This window comes from Ciconia boyciana, chromosome 24 (assembly GCF_034638445.1).
Source record: "Ciconia boyciana chromosome 24, ASM3463844v1, whole genome shotgun sequence".
Taxonomy (NCBI): domain Eukaryota; kingdom Metazoa; phylum Chordata; class Aves; order Ciconiiformes; family Ciconiidae; genus Ciconia; species Ciconia boyciana.
In genome coordinates this window covers 926,010-948,319 of record NC_132957.1, presented here as the reverse complement: position 1 = coordinate 948,319, position 22,310 = coordinate 926,010, and the positions used below count along the sequence as shown (strand labels likewise).

Below are 22,310 nucleotides of genomic sequence, written 5' to 3'. Positions count from 1 at the left end.
GGGGGGTTGGGATGCTCCCAGGGGGCAGATGTGCAAATTTTATGACCTCCGGCTGGTCTCTGGCACCTGGCAGTCACCCTGGCACTCCCTGAGCCCCCCACCCTGGTATCCGTAGGCTGGAAGCGAGGTGAGATGGGAGCTGGCCTCAAAGGCAGCCAGAGCGGTGAGAGCCGGGCATCCCGCCGGGGTCCGGCCGGAGACCCTCTCCCCTCTCCTGGGCCCCACGGGTCTGCTGGGGCCCAGGAGACGGGAGAGTGTCTCCAGCCGGACCCTGGCAGAACACCCGGCTCCCACCGCTTTGCTCAGATGCATCCTTGGAGACTGGTTTCGGTGCAGAGGCGATGCACCCGCGCTGCCCGACTGAGAGCCGGTGGGCAGGCACGAACCCCTGCACATGCCGTAGCCGGCGGGCACCCAGTCCCAGGGGCATCAGGAAGCAGCCCAGCCAAGCTGGCCTGGCACAAACCTCTGTACCGGCAAACGCCGTCAGCAGCCAGGGAAATGGGCACGCTGTGGTGCCTGGGGGACAGAGCCGGGCTGTTAGAGGCATTGCGGCCACGTGGCCCGGTCGCAGCCGTGTCTCCCGGGTGCCAATGGGGATCTCGCCTCTCCCCAGCCACCACCGGTCGTCTCTGCACATCAGCCGGCTGCCACCACTGGCTCGGGCACGTGGCCGTAGTGGGGAGCTGCCTGCCAGGCACATCTCACCAGGGCATCCTTTGGCAAACCTCCTTCCCAAAAGCGCCGTGGCTTTTCAGCGAGAGAGGGGAGCGCCGGTGATCGCCCCCTCCACCAGTAGCTCCAGCAAACTGGTTTCCAGCCGGGAGCTCAGATCGGCTGCCAAAGGATGGGAGCAGCAAGCCGGGCACGGCGGGGGGAGAGAGGGAAGGTTGCAACACACTTTCAATTCTCCCATCTGCTGCGTATTGTTTGGGAAAAACAATGAGGCCGTTCTTTAAATGCAACCTTCGGGAGATCCTTGCTTTCCCCGCAAGGCGCCCACCGCGCCGTGCCCGCCTGCCCAGGCTAGCCCTGCCCTGCTGCTCGCACTGGCAGCGCTGCCGAGGACCCCGCTGCTTCCGCCCAATCTGATCTTAAATCCTTGCCCGGGAAAAATAGATCCTGTTTTAAGTGCGGTTTATGAAGCCAGATTGGAAGGCTGGGGTAGGCGTGCAGGGTGGCGGGCAGCATAAGGCCTGCTGCACGAGAGATGCCATCGGGTGAGAGCCGAGCGGCCGGGTGGCCGGCGCTTGCGCTGCGCCACTCTCCACCGCATCACCTTGAACTTGGCTGGGGCCTCGCACAATAAATCAGCCGCCCTCCTCCAGCGCGCCAAGGCGCCCGCCAATAATTCACCTTCCCGGGCAGCTCTGCCCCTGCCTGTGCTTCCCTCCCTGCCCACGGTTCTCTCCCTGCCTGCATTTCCCTCCGTACCAGGGCAGGGAGTGAACCCACGGCGTGCCCAGCGCTGCAAGCGTGCGCACGCTTTTGCAGCTCGTTGAACAAAGCCCAGCCGCTGGGGCCCAGCTCGCTGCCCGGCTGTCTTGAAGCGAGCGGGGAATAGCTCTCTTTGGTGCTTTTTTATTCCCCCGAGCCCAGGCGGGCTGGGGACGGATGCTGGGAGCTGTAGCCTGAGCCTGCTTTGACCCGGCTGTTTTTCCCCTTTTGCAGGGGTGGCTGCAGCGTGTCCGGTGCGGCAGGGTGTGGACGGGGCAGTGCCGGTGTGGCGAGGCTCGGCGGGCAGAGGGGCCGTGCCGATGGCCAGCCGAGCTGGCCGTGCTCCCCTTGGCGAGGCAGCTCCCCTGGGAGCCCCGGGCAGCCCCAGCGCAGAGAGCTCAGGAGCCCCGGGGGAAAACTGCCACGGTGGCGGCGAGAGATTTGTCCCGGGCCAGGGCTGCGTGCAGCGGGGAGGGCCTGGAGATGGGTTTGGCACCCAGAGGGAAAGGGGGGGACAGTGTCCCCTGCCTTTGGGGGTGACGGAGGCAGAGCTCTCTGGGGCTGACCGAGGATGGCCCCGGGGACAGGGACGGCTTACCCTGCCTGCTTGCCAGCTTTCCTTGCCCAGTGCTGCCTGCGCCAGCCTTCCCTGTGCCTGGCCCCCTGACGCTTCCCCGCAGCCCGAGGGGTGCCCATTGTCCCCCCCGCCACTCCTGGTGTGGCTGCACCTGTCCTAGGGATAAGCCGAGCCCCGGATGGCAGGGGTGGGGATGGTGGCGGCGATGGGGAGCATCCCCGGGGTCCCTCGCTGGAGGGGAAGAAGGAGGGTTGGGGGGGAGGCGAAATATCTCCCTGCAAGGCTGGCTCGCTGCCTGCCGCCCCCGGCCGTGCTGTGGCTCTTCCTGCGCGAGGATGGCGGTGCCGGCACTGAGCACCACCGAGGGGACTGAGTGCTCGTGGGAGGGGGCCGGGGTGGCTCCCGTCCCCCCAGTCCTTGCAGCCAAGCCGGGGGGTGCAGGCAGGGCCTTGGGGTGGCAGGGGCGTAATCCGCTCCTCGGGGACCCGCGGGGCGGGGATTTCTCCCGTGGCACCTTGGGGTGTGCCAGGCAGGTCAGGGCAGGGCGGCGAAGGTGATGGGGAGCAGCCAGGGCATCGATGGGTGCTCAGCCTTGCTGGGTCGGGCCAGCACCATGTGGCATCACCAGTGATGTCCCCACGGCATGGCTGGGAGCTACCTGTGGGGCTGTGCCCGAGAGGGGCACAGCCTCACAGGGGGCCAGAGGTGTCCAGTGCCAAACCCTTGTGGGTTTTGGGTACCGAAGCGCCTTTGGAGGCACCAAATCGGCACAGGCGGCACATGAGCTCAGGCTCCCTCCCTGCCCTGGCCAGCTGGGCACCCTGAGACGGTGTCACCCTCGGGGAGGGGATGCCGACCCCCGCAATGTGCCAGCTGCAGGGTAGGGATGCACAGGGTCCCCACGGGCATCCTGGGGCCTGGCTTGCACCCGGGCGGGCGGCCGGGCTCGCCATCCATCACGTCGGCCCTGGGCAGGCATCCCCCGCGGCCGCGCCGCACTGTGCCAGCTTGGCCAGGACCCAACGCCCTGCGCTGGCCGCCAAGGCCCGGCGCTTCCAAAGTCCTGGAGAGGAGCTGGGAAAGGATCCCGCGGCCCAGGTGCGGCAGCGCTCACGCGCCGGGGGACCTGCGGGCCAGCCCCTGCCAAGGATTGATTTCTCGGTTAACTCGCCGCTGCTTTAAAAGCGCATTAATCCTCCCTTCCCCGGCCAGCAGCCAGCTCTAATCAGCATTTTGGGCAAAATCCCCAGGTCCGGGCTTCGGGCTGCCCGCCGTGGGCATCACCCTCCCAGCCACCGCCGCCGCTCCAGGAGGGGCCATGGCACCCTTAGGCAGCACTGCCTGGCACGGGAATACCAGGATCCGGCCCTCCTGCTGACCCCTCTTCCCCGGATTTTGTTCAAGTCCGTGGCCAGGTGGATTTTTTAAAAAACTGGGGGTTTTATCTTGTTTTATAAGAAGGCTTTTGCTCTCCTTGCAAAGGGCCCCTGCATTCCCTTCGCAGGGAAACGGTATTTGACCGGCTGTTGTCCAAAAAAAACCCCCAACATGTTTCTGATCACGAAAAACCAAGAAATATTTCTGCTTTCAAAGGAAAAAAAAAAAACCCAGAGAGAGAAATGTTGATTTTCCACCCAGACATTTCCCCTTTCCCCGAACCAGCCCCAAAACGAGAGGCGCCGCTGCTCCCTCCTCGCCCAAGGATGCCGTCCTGGGGGCACAGTCCCGCCGGGGACACGGCGGAGGCCACCCAGGCCCCGTCCGGGCACTGGCGGCGAGGGCGGCGGCAGCGCCAAGCGTGCGCCCCGCTCCCTGCTCCGGCCCCGCTCCCTGCTCCGGGCCCGCTCCCTGCTCAGGGCCCGCTCCCTGCTCCGGCCCCGCTGTGCCGCCGGCTCCCACCTTGCGCCAGGCACGGCGGGCTGCCGGGGAGGACGCAGAGCGCCGGTGGCCTGCCCGCTCTCCCCGGGGAGCCGCGCGTCGCGGCCGCTTGCTGCAAAGCTCCCCGCGCCCTGCCCGCCTCGCCCCGGCACGACGGGCGACGGGGCCGCGCTTCGTCCCCGCCGTCGCGTGGCGGGAGCTGCCATGCGCCGGACCCCGCACCCCGCTCCCGCCGGCCCGCGGCTCCTGCCCGGCGACGGGGGAGGGCGGGACGGCGCGGGGGGCCGCGGCCCCCGCCGCGCCGCGCCGCAAGGCCTCCGGCGGTGCCCTGCGCGCAGGAGGGCGCGGAGCGCGGCGGGAATGGCGGTGAGGCGGCGCTGGCGAAAAGTGCCGAGTACAGGGTTTGGGTGGAAACGGCGTCGCAGGGGGAAGGGAGCGCGCGCCGGCCCGCGTGAACGCGCGCCCGCAGCCCGCGCCTGCCCGCCAGCCGACGCCGCGCGCGTGGGCGCGCCCCGGCCCGCGCGTGGGTGCGCGCGAGCGGCCCGGGAGGTGGGGGGCCACGCGCGACGCGCCAGCGCGCGTGAGGGCGGGGGGGGGCGCGGAGGGGGCCGCTGCGGGAGCGGGGTCCGGGGCGCTGCCCGCGGCGCGGCCCCGGCCGCCGTCTGGCTGCGGGGAACCGCTCCTCTGCCCTGGCGAGGCGCCGCGGATCAAAGGCGCGGGTGGGGAGGAGCAGGCCTGTGCGAGCAGCGCCCCTGGCCCCGCGCCACCCCACCTTCCCGCTCCGCTCCCCCGGGAGTTTGTTAAACAAATTTCTCTAATTGCACAAGCCGAGGAGTTTGTTGGAGAAAAAAGCCGGGGAAATTCCCCTCCTCTGGGCCACCCCTTCCCCACTTCCCCCGGGGCAGCCGGCGCAGAGCGAGCAGGTCCCTCCCCACGCCCTCCCCCCCCCCCCCGGCTCTGCGGGAGGCTGCGACCCCGACGCCTGCGGGGCGCAGCTGCGGGGTGTCCTCAGGTCACCCCTGCCCACACGGGGACGTCCCCTGCTCGACCTTCAATGAGCCGGCTCACCCACATCCCCTCTCATCCAGCCCCCGGGGCCGGACCCTGTCACCTAACACGGTGACACCCAGCACCGCCGTCTGCCCTTGCCGGCTGGCGTTCTCCGTCGCTTGGCTGAGCCCCCCCGGGAAACGGCCTTTGCGAGCCACCCGTGGGCAACCCCTGACACCGAATCCCGTCGGATTAGCGAGCGTATGGGATAAAAGCCTCGGCTTGGCGGCGGCTCTTTGCTGGGTGGGGGCTGTGGCAGCAGCCCTGCCAAGAAGGGAGGATGCGCGGCTGGGAGCCTGCCCCGGCTCCCACTGAGGTCATGGCTATAGATAGCCCGGGAGGGCGCAGGGCCGAGGGCAGGATCCGTGCGTGCCCTCGCCAGCTCCACCGGGAGCCCCGTGGGCACCCACTGCCTCGGGGGGAGGCGCTGCCGGGGCTCCGGGGGTTGCTGGCGGCGGGGGCTTGGCTGGGCCAGCCACCGGCCATCGCCAGGTGACAGGCTGGTGCTGCAGGGTGTGACCGTGCACCTGCAGGGACACGCTGCCGCCGGCGTGCCCAGCCCCACCGAGCACCGCCCGGCACCGCTCTTCCCTCTCCATCCTCAGCGGTGAGCGGAGTCCCACAGCCTGGGGCTCTGCGGCCAACGCAGCGACCAGGGGCGGCTTTCGCTGCTGTTTCCCACCAGGTTTCCTTCCTCAGCTGCTCTCAAGCGAAAGCCGGGCTGGGGCATCCCCACCGCCCATGGGTGCCAAGCTGCTGGATCACGGAACGTGGGGCCGGGGTTCGTCCCCTCCAGCTGCCCGGTCCCGGTGCGGCTCAGCTCCCCCCAAAGCCGGTCGTGTGCCCGGGGTGCCCCCGCCAGCCCTGCAGGGCCCTGGAGCGCCGGGGTGGCTGGGGAAGGCGTTGTTGATGAGGGCACTAAAAATAGAGTGGGACTGGGATCTTAATGGGACTTTGTGGGAAACCTGGAAACATTTTCTCATCCCCGTAAATGAGTCCAGATGCATTAGCGATGACTGCATCGCATCCTGAGGTACCGCCGGAGGGAACCGGGATGCGCTCGCCAGCCTCCTCGCCTTGTGGTGGTGAATTGGTTGGGGAAGGGAGTCGCCGGCAGCAGCACCGGGGCTGAGCCGCAGCCTCACTGTGTCCCATGTGGGGATGGGGACAGGAGCCGGCCAGCTGGAGCTCACCCGCTATCACCGTGGTGAGGACCCTGCCTGCTCAGACGGTCCCCGTCCCCGGGCTTTCTGCGCCTGGCACCCATGGGTGCGCACGTGGGTGCTTGCGGCTCTACGTGCGGCAGGGAGTGTGCAGGCGTGCGCAGGCTGGTAACGGCGCCGTGGCCCCCAAACCTTGGGGCTTTCTGAAGCCCCCCCAGGGCCTGGGGCGGGCAGTGAGGGGGGAGGCTGAGGTGACGGGGGAGGCGTCCCAGTCCCAGGGCCAGCGGTGCTGGCAGCATTGCACCCCGCTGGCACCACAGTGCACCCCGTCGTAGCGTTGATCTGGCAGGGTCAGGCCTGACAGGGGGTTTCCTTCTGCTCCACCATGGAGCCGGTGGCTGGGGTATTGGCTCCCGGAGCACCCAGCCCTGCTCAGGGACCTTGGACTCCCCCAGGGGATGGCTCGGGGCCAGCCTGGGCAAGTAGCCCAGGGCGGGTGGCTGGTGGACTCCACGTCACGAGGCAGGTTGGCACGGCTGTCTCCGCGGTATGGCAGTGTCACTTAGCGGTTACAGCGGCGGCCTGGGAGGCAAAGATGGTCCCACGTCGTGCCTCAGTTTACCTCCAGGTGGGGAACAGCACCCGGCACGGGAGAGGGGCACTCGCCCCCTGCCCCAACCCCGGGTGCTGACTCGTCACACGGGAACAAGGGGACCGGCCACAGCCACCAGCCTCCGCGCCGGGCACCGCCGGATCCCAATGTCCCGAACAGAGTCCCTTTGTCCGGGCTGGCCCCCACTCCTGCCGCTTGGGAGGCGTCCAAAACCCTCCCGAAATAGGACCCGGCCGGGCTCAGCCTTTGAATCTCCCCAGGAAGGCTCTGCTGAGCTGCTGAAAGCAGATGAAACTCCCCCCCGTTAAAGCAGTCCCGTCCTTCAGCACTCAGGGTGCAGGATCCGGCCACGCTTGGGGCAGTGCTCACCCTTTGGGGACACCCTTGTCTCCCTTTGCTCTCCGGGAGAGCCTGTCGCTGCCTCGTGCCTCAGTTTCCCCATCCTTAGGTGGAGGGTCCCGGCAAGATGTCCCCAACCCCTGGGGAGCCCGTGAGATGCCAGAGGCGCAGAGGCTGAACCGCTGGCACGTCCATGGCACGGCAAAGGTGATGGGGCTGTGGGGGGGCCATGAACTCTTCACCGCCAGGGCCCCGGGGGCGGCCGATCCTCCCGCAAGGTCGCCGGCTCCTCGGCGAAAGGCCGGGGCTATTTTTAACCGGTGACTTGCTCCAACCTGCCAGGGATTGGATTTGCAGCGGGGTGAGCACTGCAAGCCCATTGCGGTGCTCCCCATCATGGGGTGCAGAGACACCCCCAGTGCCGTCCCCACCCCCCTGACGGGCACCCCAGGGAGGGACTTGGGGACCCCTCTCTGCACCCCCACACCTTTAATGTTGCATGGTTGTAGGGGGGGGGGAATTAATCCCCCTCGGAAAGGCCAGGACAGAGCAGGCAGGGCTAAAAATATGTTGGGAGGGAAATAAAACCTCCTGCGTCAGGGGCTAAAGCCGGGCTCAGAGCCCCAGGCTCAGCCCGGGGGGGCTGGGGAGGCCCTACCTGGCCCCAGCTTCCTCGGTGCTGGGGGGGGATGCTGAGCCGGGACTGCCTGCTGCCTGCCCTCCTGGGGGCAAGCACGATGCTGGTGGCCCCGGGGCATCTCCTGCCTCAGTTTCCCTCTGTGCTCCTGGGGGTGGAAGCTGCTACTGTCCCTGCGTCGCATCCTGGCAGCTTCCAGGCTGGGAGCCCGGGGTCCAGGGTGGGCAAAGCACTGGGTCGTGGGCACCGCTCCAGCCCTGCCACCCCTGTAGCCGCAGTCCCCACCGTGTGCTGGGAGCGGGGCCGGGGGGAGCGGGCCACCCCCGGGGCCCCACACTGACGCAGGGCCGGGCGGAGGAGCTGGCAGCGCTGGGGCCTGTTGGCAAAGCTTTTTTTTTTTCCAGTTCCATAAAACATTTCCCTTCCTTGGAGCCCCAGGGGGGGTTCGGCTGGGAAGCCACGTGGCCCCGGCGCTGCCGGCCACGGGATGCTTCCCGGGGTGGGGGGACGTCTCCTTGGCCATGGGCCAGGTCCCCTCCGTGCTCCCCTTGTGCTGCTCGCAGGGCTCTTCCCGGACCCCAGCAGCCGCCGTCACATCCTGCCTCTCCTGCAGGCTGGCCTGGCGGGTGCCATGCCTCAGTTTCCCCATCTTTGGAAAGGCAGCGCCGCACCCTGGGGACAGGTGGGGTCACCTGGGGGAAGCGGCTGAGCCGTTGGCTCCCGCAGCCCGAGAGGAACAGGCAGAGACAGCACCTGGGGGAACTGAGGCAGCTGGGGGAGCCGAGGGAGTCTGCAGGAAGGCAGCGAGCGGCCCCGGGCGCTCCCACGGCCGGGTCTCCCTCCCCAGCACCCTCCCGGCTCCTCCGCCTGCCAGTGCTGGCTGTGCCGCTGCTGGGTACCGTCCTCGGGGCATCCTTACCCTTTGCCTGCGCCCTGGGCACGCCGCTCCCCAGTTTAGGGTGTATTTAGCAAAGCCGGGGACCAGCAACGCCAATTGTTGCTGGAGGTGAGGATGCGTGCGGGCAGACCAGAGGCAGGGTGATGGGCACAGGGCTGGGGCACGTACCGTGCTGCCAGAGAAGCTCCCCCTGGCTTCAGCCCACCCGGGCCACCCCCGGCCGCCGTCTGCCGGCGATGCTGCCTCCCCGGGGAGGGCTGTGCTGGCTGGCACAGGCCCAGGCAGTGCTGGCACCTGAGCCCGGGGCTGCAAAGAGAGCTGCTTTTCTTCCTGCTGTTTTCCAAAGCAACTGGCAGGTTCGTTGCCTGCCGCGGCCTCCCGTGACCCGCGGCGGTGGCCTCGGCGCGCTCCCCGCGCCTCCGCTTGCAGCCGCACCACCTGCGAGGGCGAGCACCGGCATCGCCTCCCGCCCCGGCACGTAGGCACAGGCAGGCAGGCACCGGCCCGGCGCGGGGTGCTCACGGTGCCCGCGGGGCAGCAGGGACCTGCCTGCTCTGGGATGGCTCAAAGGACCCAGCGGGGCATTTGTGGGCAGCGCCAGGCGTGGGGAGCCCAGGGCAGCTTGGCAGGGGCCCAGGGCCGCCGTGGTCCCAGGCGCGTGGTGAGGACCGGGTGCTTTATTAGCCCATCCGCCGCCTCCCGGTCTGATTCTGAGTGGGGCTGAGCATCGAGGCAGTAAATGAAGCATGGGAGCCCCTTTCTGGCCTTTCATCCGTCCTGGCTGACCCTCTCAACAGGGTGGCCGCATCCAGAGCATGCTGTGGGTACGGTCCAGCCCGTACGCAGCCTTGGGCCGTGCACCTGGACGATGGCTGCAGGTTGCTGTCAGCTCTGGGGGAAAAAAAAGCTCTGGGGTCTGGCGAGCGGAGCTGTGGGGAGGTTGCACCGTATCCTGCCTTCACCTCCGCCCGCACCGGCAGTGCCAGCCGGGCTGCCCCGGGCACCGGGGCTCTATTCCCTGGCGTGGGCTGCAAGAGGGGTTTTGCAAGCGCGGGGCTGGGTCGTCCGCACCCCGGCTCGGCTGCTGCTGCCGGGAGCTGGGGGGAGCGTGGCCATGACAGCCTGTTCTGCCCCATGGGCAGCTCTGGCCTGGGGCCGGTTGTGCGCGGGGGAGGCCAGCACAGCTCGTACCGTCCCCGGCTGCTTTTCTGGGAGCATCAGCTGCCACCACGCTCCCTCCCGCTGCCCCGTGCCTGGTATGCCTCGGTTTCCCCCCTCCCAGCATGGCAGCGCCGCTCACCAGCGCCGGGGAAGCCTCGTTAGGACTTGCCGAGCAGGCCGGGAAGCCTGGCCGCGCCATGCTGGCGAGCAGCAAAAATTATGAATAAGCTCTTGTTAATAAATACTTTATGATGAATCCAAATAGATTTCCTCCTCTGGAGCAATTATTGTAAAATGGGCTCTAATACAGTGCAGGGCCAGCCCCGGGAAGGGCTGGGTGCTTTTCAGGGCCTAAGTGCCTCCTTCCATCCCCTCTAATGAGCACTTCCCAATCATTTGCATCTGTCTCGGCAACAGGTCTCATTACCAGGTTAACTTATTACCGAGAGCCGCTTTGGCGAACAGTTAAGAAGCGGCTACTGGAGGCTTTGCTGGGGCCGCACGAGAGCGTTTTGTCTGTGCCGAGGGCGCCTGCGGGCTCCGGAGAGGGGAAACCGAGGCTGGGGCGAGGAGCGAGTCCCTGCTGTGCCACTTTCAGTACCGGGATTTCGGGATTTTCAGGATTACCAGAATCTCTCCGGCTGCGTATCCCCCCCCCCCACTGCCGCGCCAAGGCTTCCCTTGGGGGCACGGCGCCCAGCGCCGAACTTGCCAGCCCCTGCCCGGGCTCGCGCAGCTGCGGGGAGCGGGACCTGGCAGGAGCGGCGGCCATGGGAGCCGGCAGCAGTTTGGAGGTGTGTGGCTGGCTGGCGGGGAGGCTGAGCATCCTTTCATAAAATAAACCCTGTGTGGTCCCTGCAGGGCCGGGATGCGGCAAGGTCGCCCCACATCGCACGCTGCCCGTGGTGGGGATGGCATCCCGCTCTCCCCGGGGCCGGGGCCATGCTGGTGGGGAGCAAAACCCGCTGCCGAGGTGACTGACCCCTCCCGTCCCCCTCCTCCTCCTCTGCCCCCCGCCCACCTCTCCCCGTGAAAACTGCTAGGGAATTTCCTGAGGAAACACTTTTTCATTGGAAAATTCAGGCTGCTTCGCCGAGCCTGACCTGCTTGGACAAGGCGCTCGAGCGGAGGATGCTCAGAGGCCCAGCCAGCCCCTGCCGCGGTGCCCGGCCATGGTGCCCATGCCTGGCACTGTGTCCCTGTGTGGCACAGAGCATCGCCCACCGTCCCCAGGGTGGAAGGCACCCGCCGTGGCCGAGCAGCCGGGGTGCAGAGCCCCAGCACCGGCCGAGCCCGTGAGGACAGGCAGGAGCATGGGGAGAGGCAGCGCCTTGGCTGTGTCCCGCACAGCTCCCTGGCGCTGCTAAAACCCGGGCTGCCGGAGGAGTTAATCCTGGCACGGCAAGCCTGGCTCCACGCAGAGCATCACTCCTTCTCTTCCACGGCAGGACTGACCCCAGGACAGAGCCGGGCTTGACCCGTGCCTCAGTTTCCCCTTGCAGCAGCTGGCACAGAAAGTCAGCACTCCACCAGTCCCTGGAAGGGGGGCACGAGGGGGGCCCTGTGCTGGAGCCGGCAGCACCCCGACACAGGCGTGCTCCTCCCCGGGTCGGGGAGCTTTACAAGCCCAGGCTGGATGGGGCCCAAGCGCAGACTCTGCTGCCAGATTCCCGTCCGGAAATGCCCCGGGAGCAGCCTCGTCTGGGGTATTGCAGCACGTCTCTGCTTCCCAGCCCCGCAAAGGAAAAACAGCAGGAGAAACACTTAACCAGCCCTTTGCCGGCGCTCCCTGCTGCCGGCTGGGGTGGGGAGGCCGGCGGGGATCGGATTGGGGATGGGGACAGACGGAAGGCGCATCCCGAAAGCGCATCCCTGCCTTTGCTTTCCAAAGCGGAGCTGGGCCTGAAGCTGGCCGGTGTCAGCCAGGACAGCGTGCCCAGCTGTGGGGCTCACTGGCTGCACGGTGCCGGCAGCGTGGCAGGGATGCAGGGCACACTGATGGTCCCCAAGTCCTCTAGCTTGTTCCCTCGCATGGCCCACGGCCCACCCGTCCGACCGGCTGTCCTGGTGCCCCCCGGCCGCCCTCGCCTGGCCCCGCTAAAGCAGCTTAACTCCGCACGGCATCTCGGCGCGGGATAAGCCGGGCGGGAGGGAAAGTTGGCGAGGGGCTGATCGGCTTTTGGTGCAGCTCCCGTCCCGCCGTAATCCTGGGGGGGGGGGGGGGGTGGCCACGGTGGCTTCAGGGGCACCGAGGGCCGTAGGGGCTTCTGCACGCAGTGGGTTTTTGGGGGGTCACAGACGTGGGTCCAAGTGGGATCTGAACACCCTCGGCACTGTGGTGAGGGGGGGCAAAGCCGGCGTCTGCTCAGAGCCCCAGAGAAACTGGGGCTTGCACTTGCCGCCCTGTGGCAGGGCACCGAGCATCCCCTGGCCCTCGCAGCAAGGGCGAGCAGCACCCAAGGGTGCTGCCTCCCCCAACAGGGATAACCTGGTTCTTGCCCGACATCCCTGCAGCAGTGCCAGGGGTGGCACTGCCCGGCAGGAGGGCAGGGACCGGGACAATGGCGCGGTCCCCCTCCCGGCCCTGCGGCCAGCCCTGCCGCCGGCTGCCTGGGGAGGGTGGCGGGGCCAGGGGATGGCAGCAATTTGTAGGGCTCGTCTGAATAACCGGCCACCAAGGAAGATCAGCCGCCCACCGCCCCGGCCAAGTATTGTTTTTGGAACTCGCTGCTGCTTTTTTCAGCTCCTGTCTTACTTTTCTTTGACCTTCTTCCCTGATTTAAGACACATGCCCAGCCCTTGCCCAGCTGCACTGAATTAGCGGCTGCTGCTGGGGAGGGAACCAGACCCTGCGGCCGTGCGGGGCTGCAGCTGCCCCGGGAGCAGCCGGCAGGGACGGGTCCACCAGACAGGGATGGATTCCCCTGGCAGGATGAGTCCCCCAGGCAGGGATGGGTCCCCAGGGTCCAGATGGGTCCCCCGGCAGGGTTGGGTCCCTATGGATGGGTTCCCCAGCAAGGGTGGGACCCTGTCCCTTGTGGGGTATGGGGAGACACCTGCGGGGTCACAGCTCTGGTGAAGCTGGGTCCGGAGCAGGGGCTGTCGGCTGCCAGGAATGGCGGGGGCTGTGCTGGGGTGATGGGGCTGTGCTGGCAAATAACGGGGTCTGTGCTTGGGGGGACTTTTGGAGGGTTAGTGGGGCTGTGCTGGTGGTTGGTGCTGGCAGTTACTGGTGTCGTGCCAGGTTCAGGGGACAGTAGGGGCTGTGCTGGGATGTCTGTGCCAGGTCACGGCAGGGTCTGTGCAGGGGACGCTGGTCCAGGGGACACCAGGGGCTGCACCGGGGGAGCTGCGCTGGCTGTTAGGGTTTGTGCCGGAGGAGCAGGTTTGGGGTTTTGTAGGGGCTGTACAGGGGCTGCTTGGGGGTTAATGGGGTCTGTGCTGGACTCGGGGCCAAGTGGGAGTTAGCGGGGTCTGTGTGGGGCCGGTCCCTGCCGGGAGCCTGCTTCAGAGGACACTGTTCCCTCCAAGCAGGGTCACTTTGGGACAGGGCTGCTTCCGCCGGGGAATGGCATCACTGCCCTGGGATGAGTGGGGCCAGTCACCGTCTCCAGAGCCGCTCGCCCCATCCCACTGCCGGGACTCTGTCCTCCCCCCGCTCCTGCCCACAGCCCCCTCCTGGGTCCCGCCCCAGAGCAGCGCCTGCCCTTGGCACCCTCCCCGCTGGGAGGGTAACCCAAACCCCGGGCACGACCCCGCGAACTGGGGCCGTGGCACGACGGCGGCGGCTGCCACCAGCCACCCCCCACCCGGCCCTGGCAGCCTCCGGCGGGACTCGAGCACCGAGCTGGGCTCCTGCCTCCTCCACACCCTCACCCGTCATGAGGGACCCCAGGGGCCAAATCCTGCCCTCGCGGACCAGCCTGCTACCGCCCTGGCCACGCACGGGGATGCTTGGCCCTCTCCCTGCCATTTTCCAAGCCGCGCCGATCCCCGCCGGGAGGACTCCCGAAACCTCTCCATCCCCCGGGGGGGTTGTGGGCCCCCCCAGCCAGGAAGCACTGATTTTCCAAACTGGGGAAAAAAAAAAACAAACGGGATGCGGGAAGGAGGGGCCGGGGAGGGGGATGCATTTTCCTTGTTTTCTTTTGGGGCTGGACTCATCCAGCAGCGCTCGCCAAATGGAAAAAGGCAGTCAGAGCGCGCCTTGTGCACCGGGCTGGGCGCCAGCTGCCGGGCTGGCCACAACTGGGGCAAACTGGGGGAGTTTCCCGCTGGTCCGGAGGGAGCGGAGAGTCCAAGGCACCCGCAGCCCGTGCGGGAGCACCCAGGATGCTGAGGGTGTGGGGGACCCGTCCCTTGGGTGCTGCGGTCTGGCAGCGCCTGGCACCAGAACGGCGGCTCCGGCAGGCGCGACGTCAGGCAGAATTTCTGCGCCTGTCGGGAGAAGATTCCGGCATGCGTGGGTGGGAAGGGGAGAGGGTCCGGGTACTGCCGAGGCGGCATGCCTTGCGCAAGTGCCTGCCCCTGTGCAGCACCGCCGGCTCCTGTGTGCCCCAGCCACCCCCGGCAGGTCATTGGCCTGGGAGCGTCGCAGCCGGTGGGCTTTATGGGGGGCTGCCGGGACGGGGGGGATCCTGCTGCGTGAGGAGGGGTTCCCCGACCCTGGCGGGCACGTGCCTCTGCCACAGCTCTTCCTCCTGGTTGCGCTGGGATGCAGCCTGGGGGGGATGTCCCTGGCGGGTCCCCGCAGGCTCCCCAGCCGTCCCGGCGTGGGCCTGGCGGGGGGCTCGGCTGGCAGTGACCGCCTGTCCCTCTGCTCCCGCAGGATGAGTTCCACCCCTTCATCGAGGCGCTGCTCCCCCACGTCCGCGCCTTCGCCTACACCTGGTTCAACCTGCAGGCCCGCAAGCGCAAGTACTTCAAGAAGCATGAGAAGAGGATGACGAAGGATGAGGAGAGGGCGGTGAAGGATGAGCTGCTTAGCGAGAAGCCAGAGGTGAAACAGAAATGGGCCTCGCGCCTCCTGGCCAAGCTGCGCAAGGACATCCGGCCCGAGTGCCGCGAGGACTTCGTGCTCTCCATCACGGGCAAGAAGCCCTCGTGCTGCGTCCTCTCCAACCCCGACCAGAAGGGGAAGATGCGCCGCATCGACTGCCTGCGGCAGGCGGACAAGGTGTGGCGGCTGGACCTGGTCATGGTCATCCTCTTCAAAGGGATCCCGCTGGAGAGCACCGACGGCGAGCGCCTGGTCAAGTCGGGCCAGTGCACCAACCCCATCCTCTGCGTCCAGCCCCACCACATCAGCGTCTCCGTCAAGGAGCTCGACCTCTACCTGGCTTACTTCGTCCGCGAGAGAGGTGGGTGCTCGTCTGCCTGTGGGGCAGAGCCAGGATGCGTCCCCACCAGAGCCGGCTCCCTGGGGTCGTTCCAGCTTTCCCCTCCCCCCAACGTCCATCCCATCCCCAGCTCCGGCTCGGGGACACCGCTCGGGGACGCGTTTCCCGTTGCAGACCTCGCAAAGAGGAGCCCAGTGCTCCCCTCCCTCCAAACTGCCGCCCGAGCAGGTGCCCCCCACCCTGCCCACGCGGCCCCTCTCCCCGAGCCAGGACGCATCCTGGCTGCCCCGGCAGGCACGTGCCAGGGAGGGGAGGAGGCGAGTGGGCCCGAGGGTGCTCCTGGCTCTGGGCATCCCCAGAGGGGGGTCTTGGGGGGGTTAACCCTGCATCCCACGCCTGCCTGACGTGGCTGCCTGTGCCGGCAGCCCAGTGAGGAGCGGGTGGGCGGCGTGGGCAGGCAAGGGACAGCCTGTTCCCGGCACGTCCCCCAAGGGCTGGAGCTGGGAGCGGTCCAGCAGTGCCAGTTTGCCGTGGGCTGCGGTCCCAGCCCCTCGCCCGGCGGGTGACTGAGGTGGGGACAGGAGTGGCCGAGGCCGGCTGGGGAGGGGACAGCGATAATGCCAGCGGGGGCAAACCCCAACAGCTCCTGCTGTGCACCGAGGGGATGCTGCTCCCCTGCCCTTCACCTGCCCGGGGGTCCCACAGACCTGCTGGGAGGACTGGGCTGGTTTCACTACAGCAAGGAGGGAGGGTCAGACCCACTCTCGAAGCCTTGACGATCGAAAAGGGGAAACTGAGGCACAGCAGGCAGGGCAGACGGCGGTTTCCAGGCTCGGAGGATTAGGTCCCTAAGCCATCATCCTCACTGCCGACTCGTGCCACCTCCCCGCTGTCGGGAAGGGGAAGCTCGTAGTAGCTCGGGTCAGATCTTATTTTATCCGGGCAGGTTTGCCATCCCTGGCTGGTGACGTGCTAGCACAGAGACCCTCCAGGCAGCTGGGGTCCCCCACGGACCCCGACATCCCCCAGGCGGGTGAGGAGCCTGGGGAGATGCTGGATGATCCCTGCGGGCGAGGGCAGGGCTCAGTTTCGCAGGGATGATGCAGAGCCAGGGGGGTCTGCGATGTGCAGCTCCAAGGGGCGGTCGAGGGGCTTGCAGCCCCCCCACGGCCAGGCCAGGCCTCCCAGGTGTGCAGGGACCAGGACATGGGTCCCCTCCTGGCAGCAACCCCCTGCGCACACCCGCAGCCCTGGGCGATGCCCCCAGCTGTGCCCCCCGGCCCCGTGAGCCCATCCCCATTGACACCACGGCGGGGGGAGCGTGGGGCTGGTGCCTCCTGGCCCGGCACTGGCTGGGGCCCAGGGGAGAATAGTGACGCCACGGAGGGCACCACGGTGCCGTCAATCCCAACAAAGGGGGTGCCAGCGCCCTGAATCATGGTGGGCACGGGCAGGTGGAGACGGCTCTGCCCCTGCTTGGCCAGCAGTGAGATATGCTGGGTGTCACTGGGGAAACTGAGGCAGGGCGGGCATGCGACAACCGCCCCCCCCCCCTCTCCTCCAGGGAGCCGCATGTCCCGGGCAGGGCACTGCGGGGGGACACACACACAACGTGGACTGCCACGGCTTTGGGGAAAGCAGGGCACAGCCTCTGCCAGTGAATAACCGGGGCCAGATCTGCCCCAGGGCCCAGGCAGGACCCCGGGCAAGTTGGAGCCACGGGCGATCAGCGGGGGGGTGCACGTGTGCAGTCGCACACGCGTGTGCAGCCAGGACCTGCCTGCCCAGCTGCGTCTCCCGGCATGTGCGCATGCGTGGTGCCGGCGCTGTACACCCGTGCCCACGCACGTGGCTCGCCCACTCAAAGGCAGGATGAGGCCCAACGGCGCTGGCACTGCCGTTTCCCAGCGGTGCACTGGGAAGGGTGGGTGCTGTGCTGGGGACGGGGGGCCCCGGGCACTGGCTGGGGTGGGGGCACGGATGCCCTGTGCAGGATGGGGCAGCAGCTGCTGGGCAGGGTAGGGGGGTGTCGTGTACTGGGCTGAGACATAGCCATGCTGGGCTGAACTGGGGGGGCGTACTGGGCTTAACTGGGGTGCTGCATGCTGTGCTGGGGGCACCCCATGCTGTCTGGGATGGGGGCACTGCCTACTGGGCTGGACTGGGGGCACCCTGCGCTGGCTTGGCTGGAGGTAGAGTGTCACGCTGGGCTGGGGGGTACCCTGGACTGGGCTGGACTGGGAGCACCCCCACGCTGGACTGGGAGCCCTACAGTGGCCGTGCTGACAGCAGGGACCAGGACCCCCACGGCAGCCGTGACGGGGTCCCCTGTACCGCTCGGCGTGCCGCATTGGGGTGCCCGTGCCGGCGGGTTCCCTGGCCGCGCCACAGCCGGCGGGTGTCCCTGGGGAGGCGGCTGCCCCTCTGCCACCCCACCGCCCCGCCCCCCACCGGCGACCTTGACCCCGGCGTCTGGGTCCCCAGCAGCCGCAGTCACCTGACCGCCTAATTGGGAACACAGCGGCTGTAAATACTCTCTGATAAGGCCTGGCAGGCTCTCACTTTCCCTGTTAAGGTCGCTCTCTGCCCCGGTTAAGGGGGACCGGGATGGGCCGGCGGCACCAGCTGCGCCGGGGGTGGGACCGCGCTGGGTGCTGCTGGGTGCTGCGGCGGGGCGGGTGCTCGGCGCTGCCCCCGCCCCAGCCCGCAGCGGGCGCTTTCTGTGGGGCTGTGGGTAGCGCGGGGCTACCCGGCCTGCCGCGCTGGGGGGGGAAACTGAGGCAGGGAGGGACGCTGGGACAGCCCCCGCCCCAGGGGGACCCTGCGCTATAGGGCCGGGCCAGGCGACGGCACCCTTCGGGCTGTGCGGGGCGTCCCCGCAGCCTCGCACGCTCGCTGGCCTCCTCCCTGCCCAGCGCGCTGCCTGCTCGCTGCTGCCTGCTCGCCGCTGCCCGCTCGCTCCCGCCCGCTTTCCCCCTTCGCACATCTCGCCCTGCAGCCCCCCCGCAGCATCCCCAGCCGCGAAGGGGCCGGGGGGGAGCAGGAGGAGACCAGGGGGGATCTCGCTCGCGCGGGCCCCCCCCGGCCCGGCAGCGCCGGCTCCCCGCAGCCCCCCGGCTCCCCATTACCAGGCCGGAGCACGTGCGCTCCCGGCTCCCCCGCCCCCGCCCGGCCCGTTTTGCCGTGTCAGCACAATTTCCCAGCCGCTGCTGTGGCAACGCCGGGGCGGGGGGGGCGGTGGAGGAGTCCCCCGGCCCTGCTCCCTCCGCCCGGGGTCGGGGGCAGCGTGGGGGGGGGCCGAGCTCCCGCCCCCCGCCCCGGACCAGTGCCAAGGGCCAGCTCTGCCTCTCCGTTCTTTCTCGCCCCCCCCCCCCCCCCCCGCCTGGGAGACCCGCCCGGCTTTCCGTGCCCCCGGGTGCACACGGGGAAACTGAGGCATGGGCGATGCCGGGCTGGGGAGAGGCCCCGTCCCAGCCCCGCTGGCCCCGGGGGGGGCTGCCGTGGGGTGCGGGGGGCGGTGGGGGGGGCAGGCGCCCGGATCCGCTTCCCAGCGCTCGGCAGCGCAGCACCGGCCCCCGTGCACCCTGCCCCGCACCCGCGGCCCCCGGTACCCCTGTGGGCAGGGCGCGCTGGCAGCTCGGTGCAGGATGGGTGCAGTGCTGGGAGCGGGCCTGGGTGCGGGATGAGTGCCGGGCTGGGTGCAGGGTTGGTTGGACTGCGAGCAGGGCTGGGTGCAGGACTGGGTGCTGGATGTGAGCAGGGCTGGGTGCAGGGCTGGGCTGTGCACACCGCAGTGGGGGAGGGGATGGCGCTGCAGCCCAGAGCTGGGTGTGCAGCGGGGGGGGCTGGGGGGGGAGCTCGGAGGTCGCTGGTGAAAGTCAAAAGCATTGCAGTAAAATGGTAATCAATCTCCCCAGTCGATGGTGCCAGGACCTTCGAAGCATTACGGAGAGATTCCTCCCAGCAGCTCCCGACGGCAGCAGCCAGTCTGGGGGGCTGGTGTCCCCCTCCCTGCACCCTCGCCTCAGTGCTCCCCACCTCCCTGGGCCCCCCTCCCGGCACCCTCACCCTTGTCCCTTCATCCCTGCACCCATCCCTGCATCCCGCATCCCTGGACCCCCATCCCAGCATCCCCTATCCTTGCATTCCCATCCCAGCACCCCCCATCCCTGGACCCCCATCCCCTGTCCCTGGACCCCCATCCTGGCACCCCCCATCCCTGGACACCCATCCCTAGACCCCCTCCTCGTGCCCCCCTCTCTGCATCCCCATCCTGGTCCCCCCCCCATCCCTGGACCCCATCGCCATCCCAGCCGGGCTCCAGGAGCTGCAGGGAGGCAGGACAGGGTCAGTGCTGGCCCCTCGCACCCTTTGGGGTGCTCTGGGGCTTGCCCCCCCCACCCGCAGCCGACGTGCTCAGCAGGGCGAGGGGGGCAAGGTTCTGCCCTGCAGTGAGCTTCCCTTGGCAGTGCCCGGCGGCTGAGCCCGGCTGTGTCCCTCCCAGGGCCATGCGGGGTGGGAGCAGATGGGTGCCCAGGGTAAGCAGGCGGCAGGCCCCAGGGTGACATCCTGCTCCCGGCACCCCCGGCATGCTGCCGCGTGCAGCCGGCCATGCCGCCGCCGGCGGATAGCACCCGGGGGGAGGCAGGGACCTCCACGCCGTGCCAGCATCTGCGTCTCCCACCGCCTGGCAGCCCCTTATCTCCCCTCACCAGCCTCGCCGCTGGCTGCGGCGCGAGGCAGATGGCACCAATCTGCCGGGGAGCCTGTGCCAGGCCTCTCGTCCCAAGCGTGCCTGCCAAGCGTGGCCAGCCGTGCCAAACGTCTGCGCGGTCCCTTCAGATGGCAGAGCAGGCGTTTCCCCGGGCAGCGCCGCTCCGCCAGCCCCCACGCAAATATTTATCGGCAGGGTCGCAAGGAGATTGATGGGGTGCACAATATTTGGGCTCTGCCGTTCGCAGAGCTGGGCACCGGCGGGCAGGCGGGCCAGAGAACCCCCCAGCACACAGGCAAACACGTGCAAACGCTCCTCCCGCTCCAGGTATCTCTCCGCTCCCAGCCAAACAGCCAGCGAGGCCGGGGTTGAGAGGAGCGAGATAGGCAGAGCCCAGCGGGGCCAGGAGGAGAGACCCCCCCGGCAAAGGGCACAAGGGTATGAGACATCGGAGAATCGACAGGAGCTGGGTTCCTGCCCCCGAGAATTGCGTGCCGCAGAGGCGGGGTGAAAAGGGGCTCACCAGGGATGGCAGTGACCCCAGCCATCCCTGTCCCCTGCGGTGTCACCGCCTGGGGGACCCGCCGTCCCCGTGCCTGGCCCCGCCGCGAGCCCGGCAGTGGCAACAGCCGGGGTGGTTTCGGCATGCTGGAGCTCTCTGGATCGATGTGCTGGCGACCTTGGGGAGGTCAGGGCTTCCCCAGCTCTCCCGCAGTGCGCCGAGCCGGCGGCGTGCCGGAGCCAGCCGGCTTCCCCGCAGTGCCCAGCTGGCAGGGGGCAGCCCCAGCCCCGCGTCACCCGTGAAGCGAGTTGCCCCATGCTCAGCCCCGCGGCCTCGGCTGGGGCGAGCGGTGCCTGCCGGGGACCTGGCACGGGGTGCCGCGTCCTGTGGTGCCGCGGTGGGGGGGCAAGGGGCCGGAGCGGTTCCCCACGCTGTTCGGCGCCCGATGAATAAAAGATGAGCGAGCTCCGTCTCGCAAGCACCTGCCGTCCCCCGCCTTCGCCACCCGCCGTCCCCCCGCGCTGGCAAGCGCTGTGCCCTCCCCGGGGCCGCAGTTGCCATCCTGGCCTGGCGCCCGGCTCCGTGCTGCGCTGGCAAGGGACAGCTGGGGCGGCAGATGCCCATGGTGCTCCCTCCCACCGGCGGCCGCGGGCACGGAGGGGGCGAACAGACGCCGCCAAGCCCCCCGGCATGCCGCTACGCCCCCGAGCCGGGCTGGCACCGACAGCTGGGGCCTGGGGTCCCCTGCCGGCCCCCGCGCTGGGGTCTCAGCCAGCACCGGGGAGGGCTTGAACTTGCCCCCCCCAGCCCTGTGTGGCTTCAGACCTCAGCCCCAGGGAGGGAGATTCCCACAATGCACTGGGAGCGATGCCTGCGGTCAGTGTGGGGGTGAGATGGGGGCTGGGGGGGGTCATGGGGGCGGCTGTGGGGAGGGACCGTGGGACTCTGCGGGGGGGCCGGCTGTGCCACAGCCAGGGGCTGTGCTGTGCCGTGAGGCTGTGCCCTGCTGTGGGGCCGTGTGACGCTGTAGGACCATGCCATGCTGTGGGGCTGTGCCGTGGGGCTGTGCCATGGTGGGGCAGCGAGATGCTGGCAGCCCCCAGCAGCTGCCCAGGGCCAGGCCCCTTGGCAGGGCAGGCAGGGCAGGGCAGGGGCAGGGGGTCCAGCAGGGCAGTGGGTCCGTCCAGGGCAGACAGGGGCCAGGCCTGGGACCCTCTGGCTGCGGCTGCAGAGTTGGGGTGTCCCCCCGCCCCCACCATCTCCCTTCTCCTTCCTCCTGCCCTTCTGCCCTCCTGCCTTTCCCCCTGCCTTCCTTCTGCTTTCCCTTCCCTCCCTCCCTCTTCCCTGTCAGCTCTTTCCCTCTTTCCTTATCTTTCTTATTTCTTTTGTTCTTTTTCTTTTTACTTTTTCTTTTTTCTTTCTTCTTTTTCTTTTTTTTCTCCTTTTTCCCTTGCCCTTTCTCTCCACTTTCATTTCTTCCTTCCTTTTTCTTTCTTCTTTTTCTTTTTCTTCTCTTTCTTTCCCTTGCCCTTTCTCTCCACTTTCATTTCTTCCTTCCTTTTTCTTTCTTCTTTTTCTTCCCTTTCTTTCCCTTGCCCTTTCTCTCCACTTTCATTTCTTCCTTCTTCTTTCTTCTTTTTCTTTTTTTCTCTTTCTTTCCCTTGCCCTTTCTCTCCACTTTCATTTTTTCCTTCCTTTTTACTTTCTTCTTTTTTTCTCTTTCTTTCCCTTGGTCTTTCTTTCCGCTTTCATTTCTTCCTTCCTTTTTCTTTCTTCTTTTTCTTCCCTTTCTTTCCCTTGCCCTTTCTCTCCACTTTTATTTCTTCCTTCTTCTTTCTTCTTTTTCTTTTTTTCTCTTTCTTTCCCTTGGTCTTTCTTTCCGCTTTCATTTCTTCCTTCCTTTTTCTTTCTTCTTTTTCTTCCCTTTCCCTTTCCCTTTCTTTCCGCTTTCATTTCTTCCTTCCTTTTTCTTTCTTCTTTTTCTTCCCTTTCCCTTGCCCTT

The 22,310-nt window shown here is 67.9% G+C and overlaps 1 protein-coding gene across 6 annotated transcripts in view; it reads left to right on the top strand.

The window, feature by feature from the left end:
• NFIC (nuclear factor I C) overlaps window positions 1-22,310 on the top strand; it is a 42,592-nt gene that overhangs the window by 5,536 nt on the left and 14,746 nt on the right. For all 6 annotated transcript variants that reach the window (XM_072845840.1, XM_072845845.1, XM_072845843.1 and 3 more), the window contains exon 2: window positions 14,582-15,113. In XM_072845840.1, the coding sequence (XP_072701941.1) occupies window positions 14,582-15,113 (532 nt within the window). The remainder of the gene's footprint in view (window positions 1-14,581; window positions 15,114-22,310) is intronic.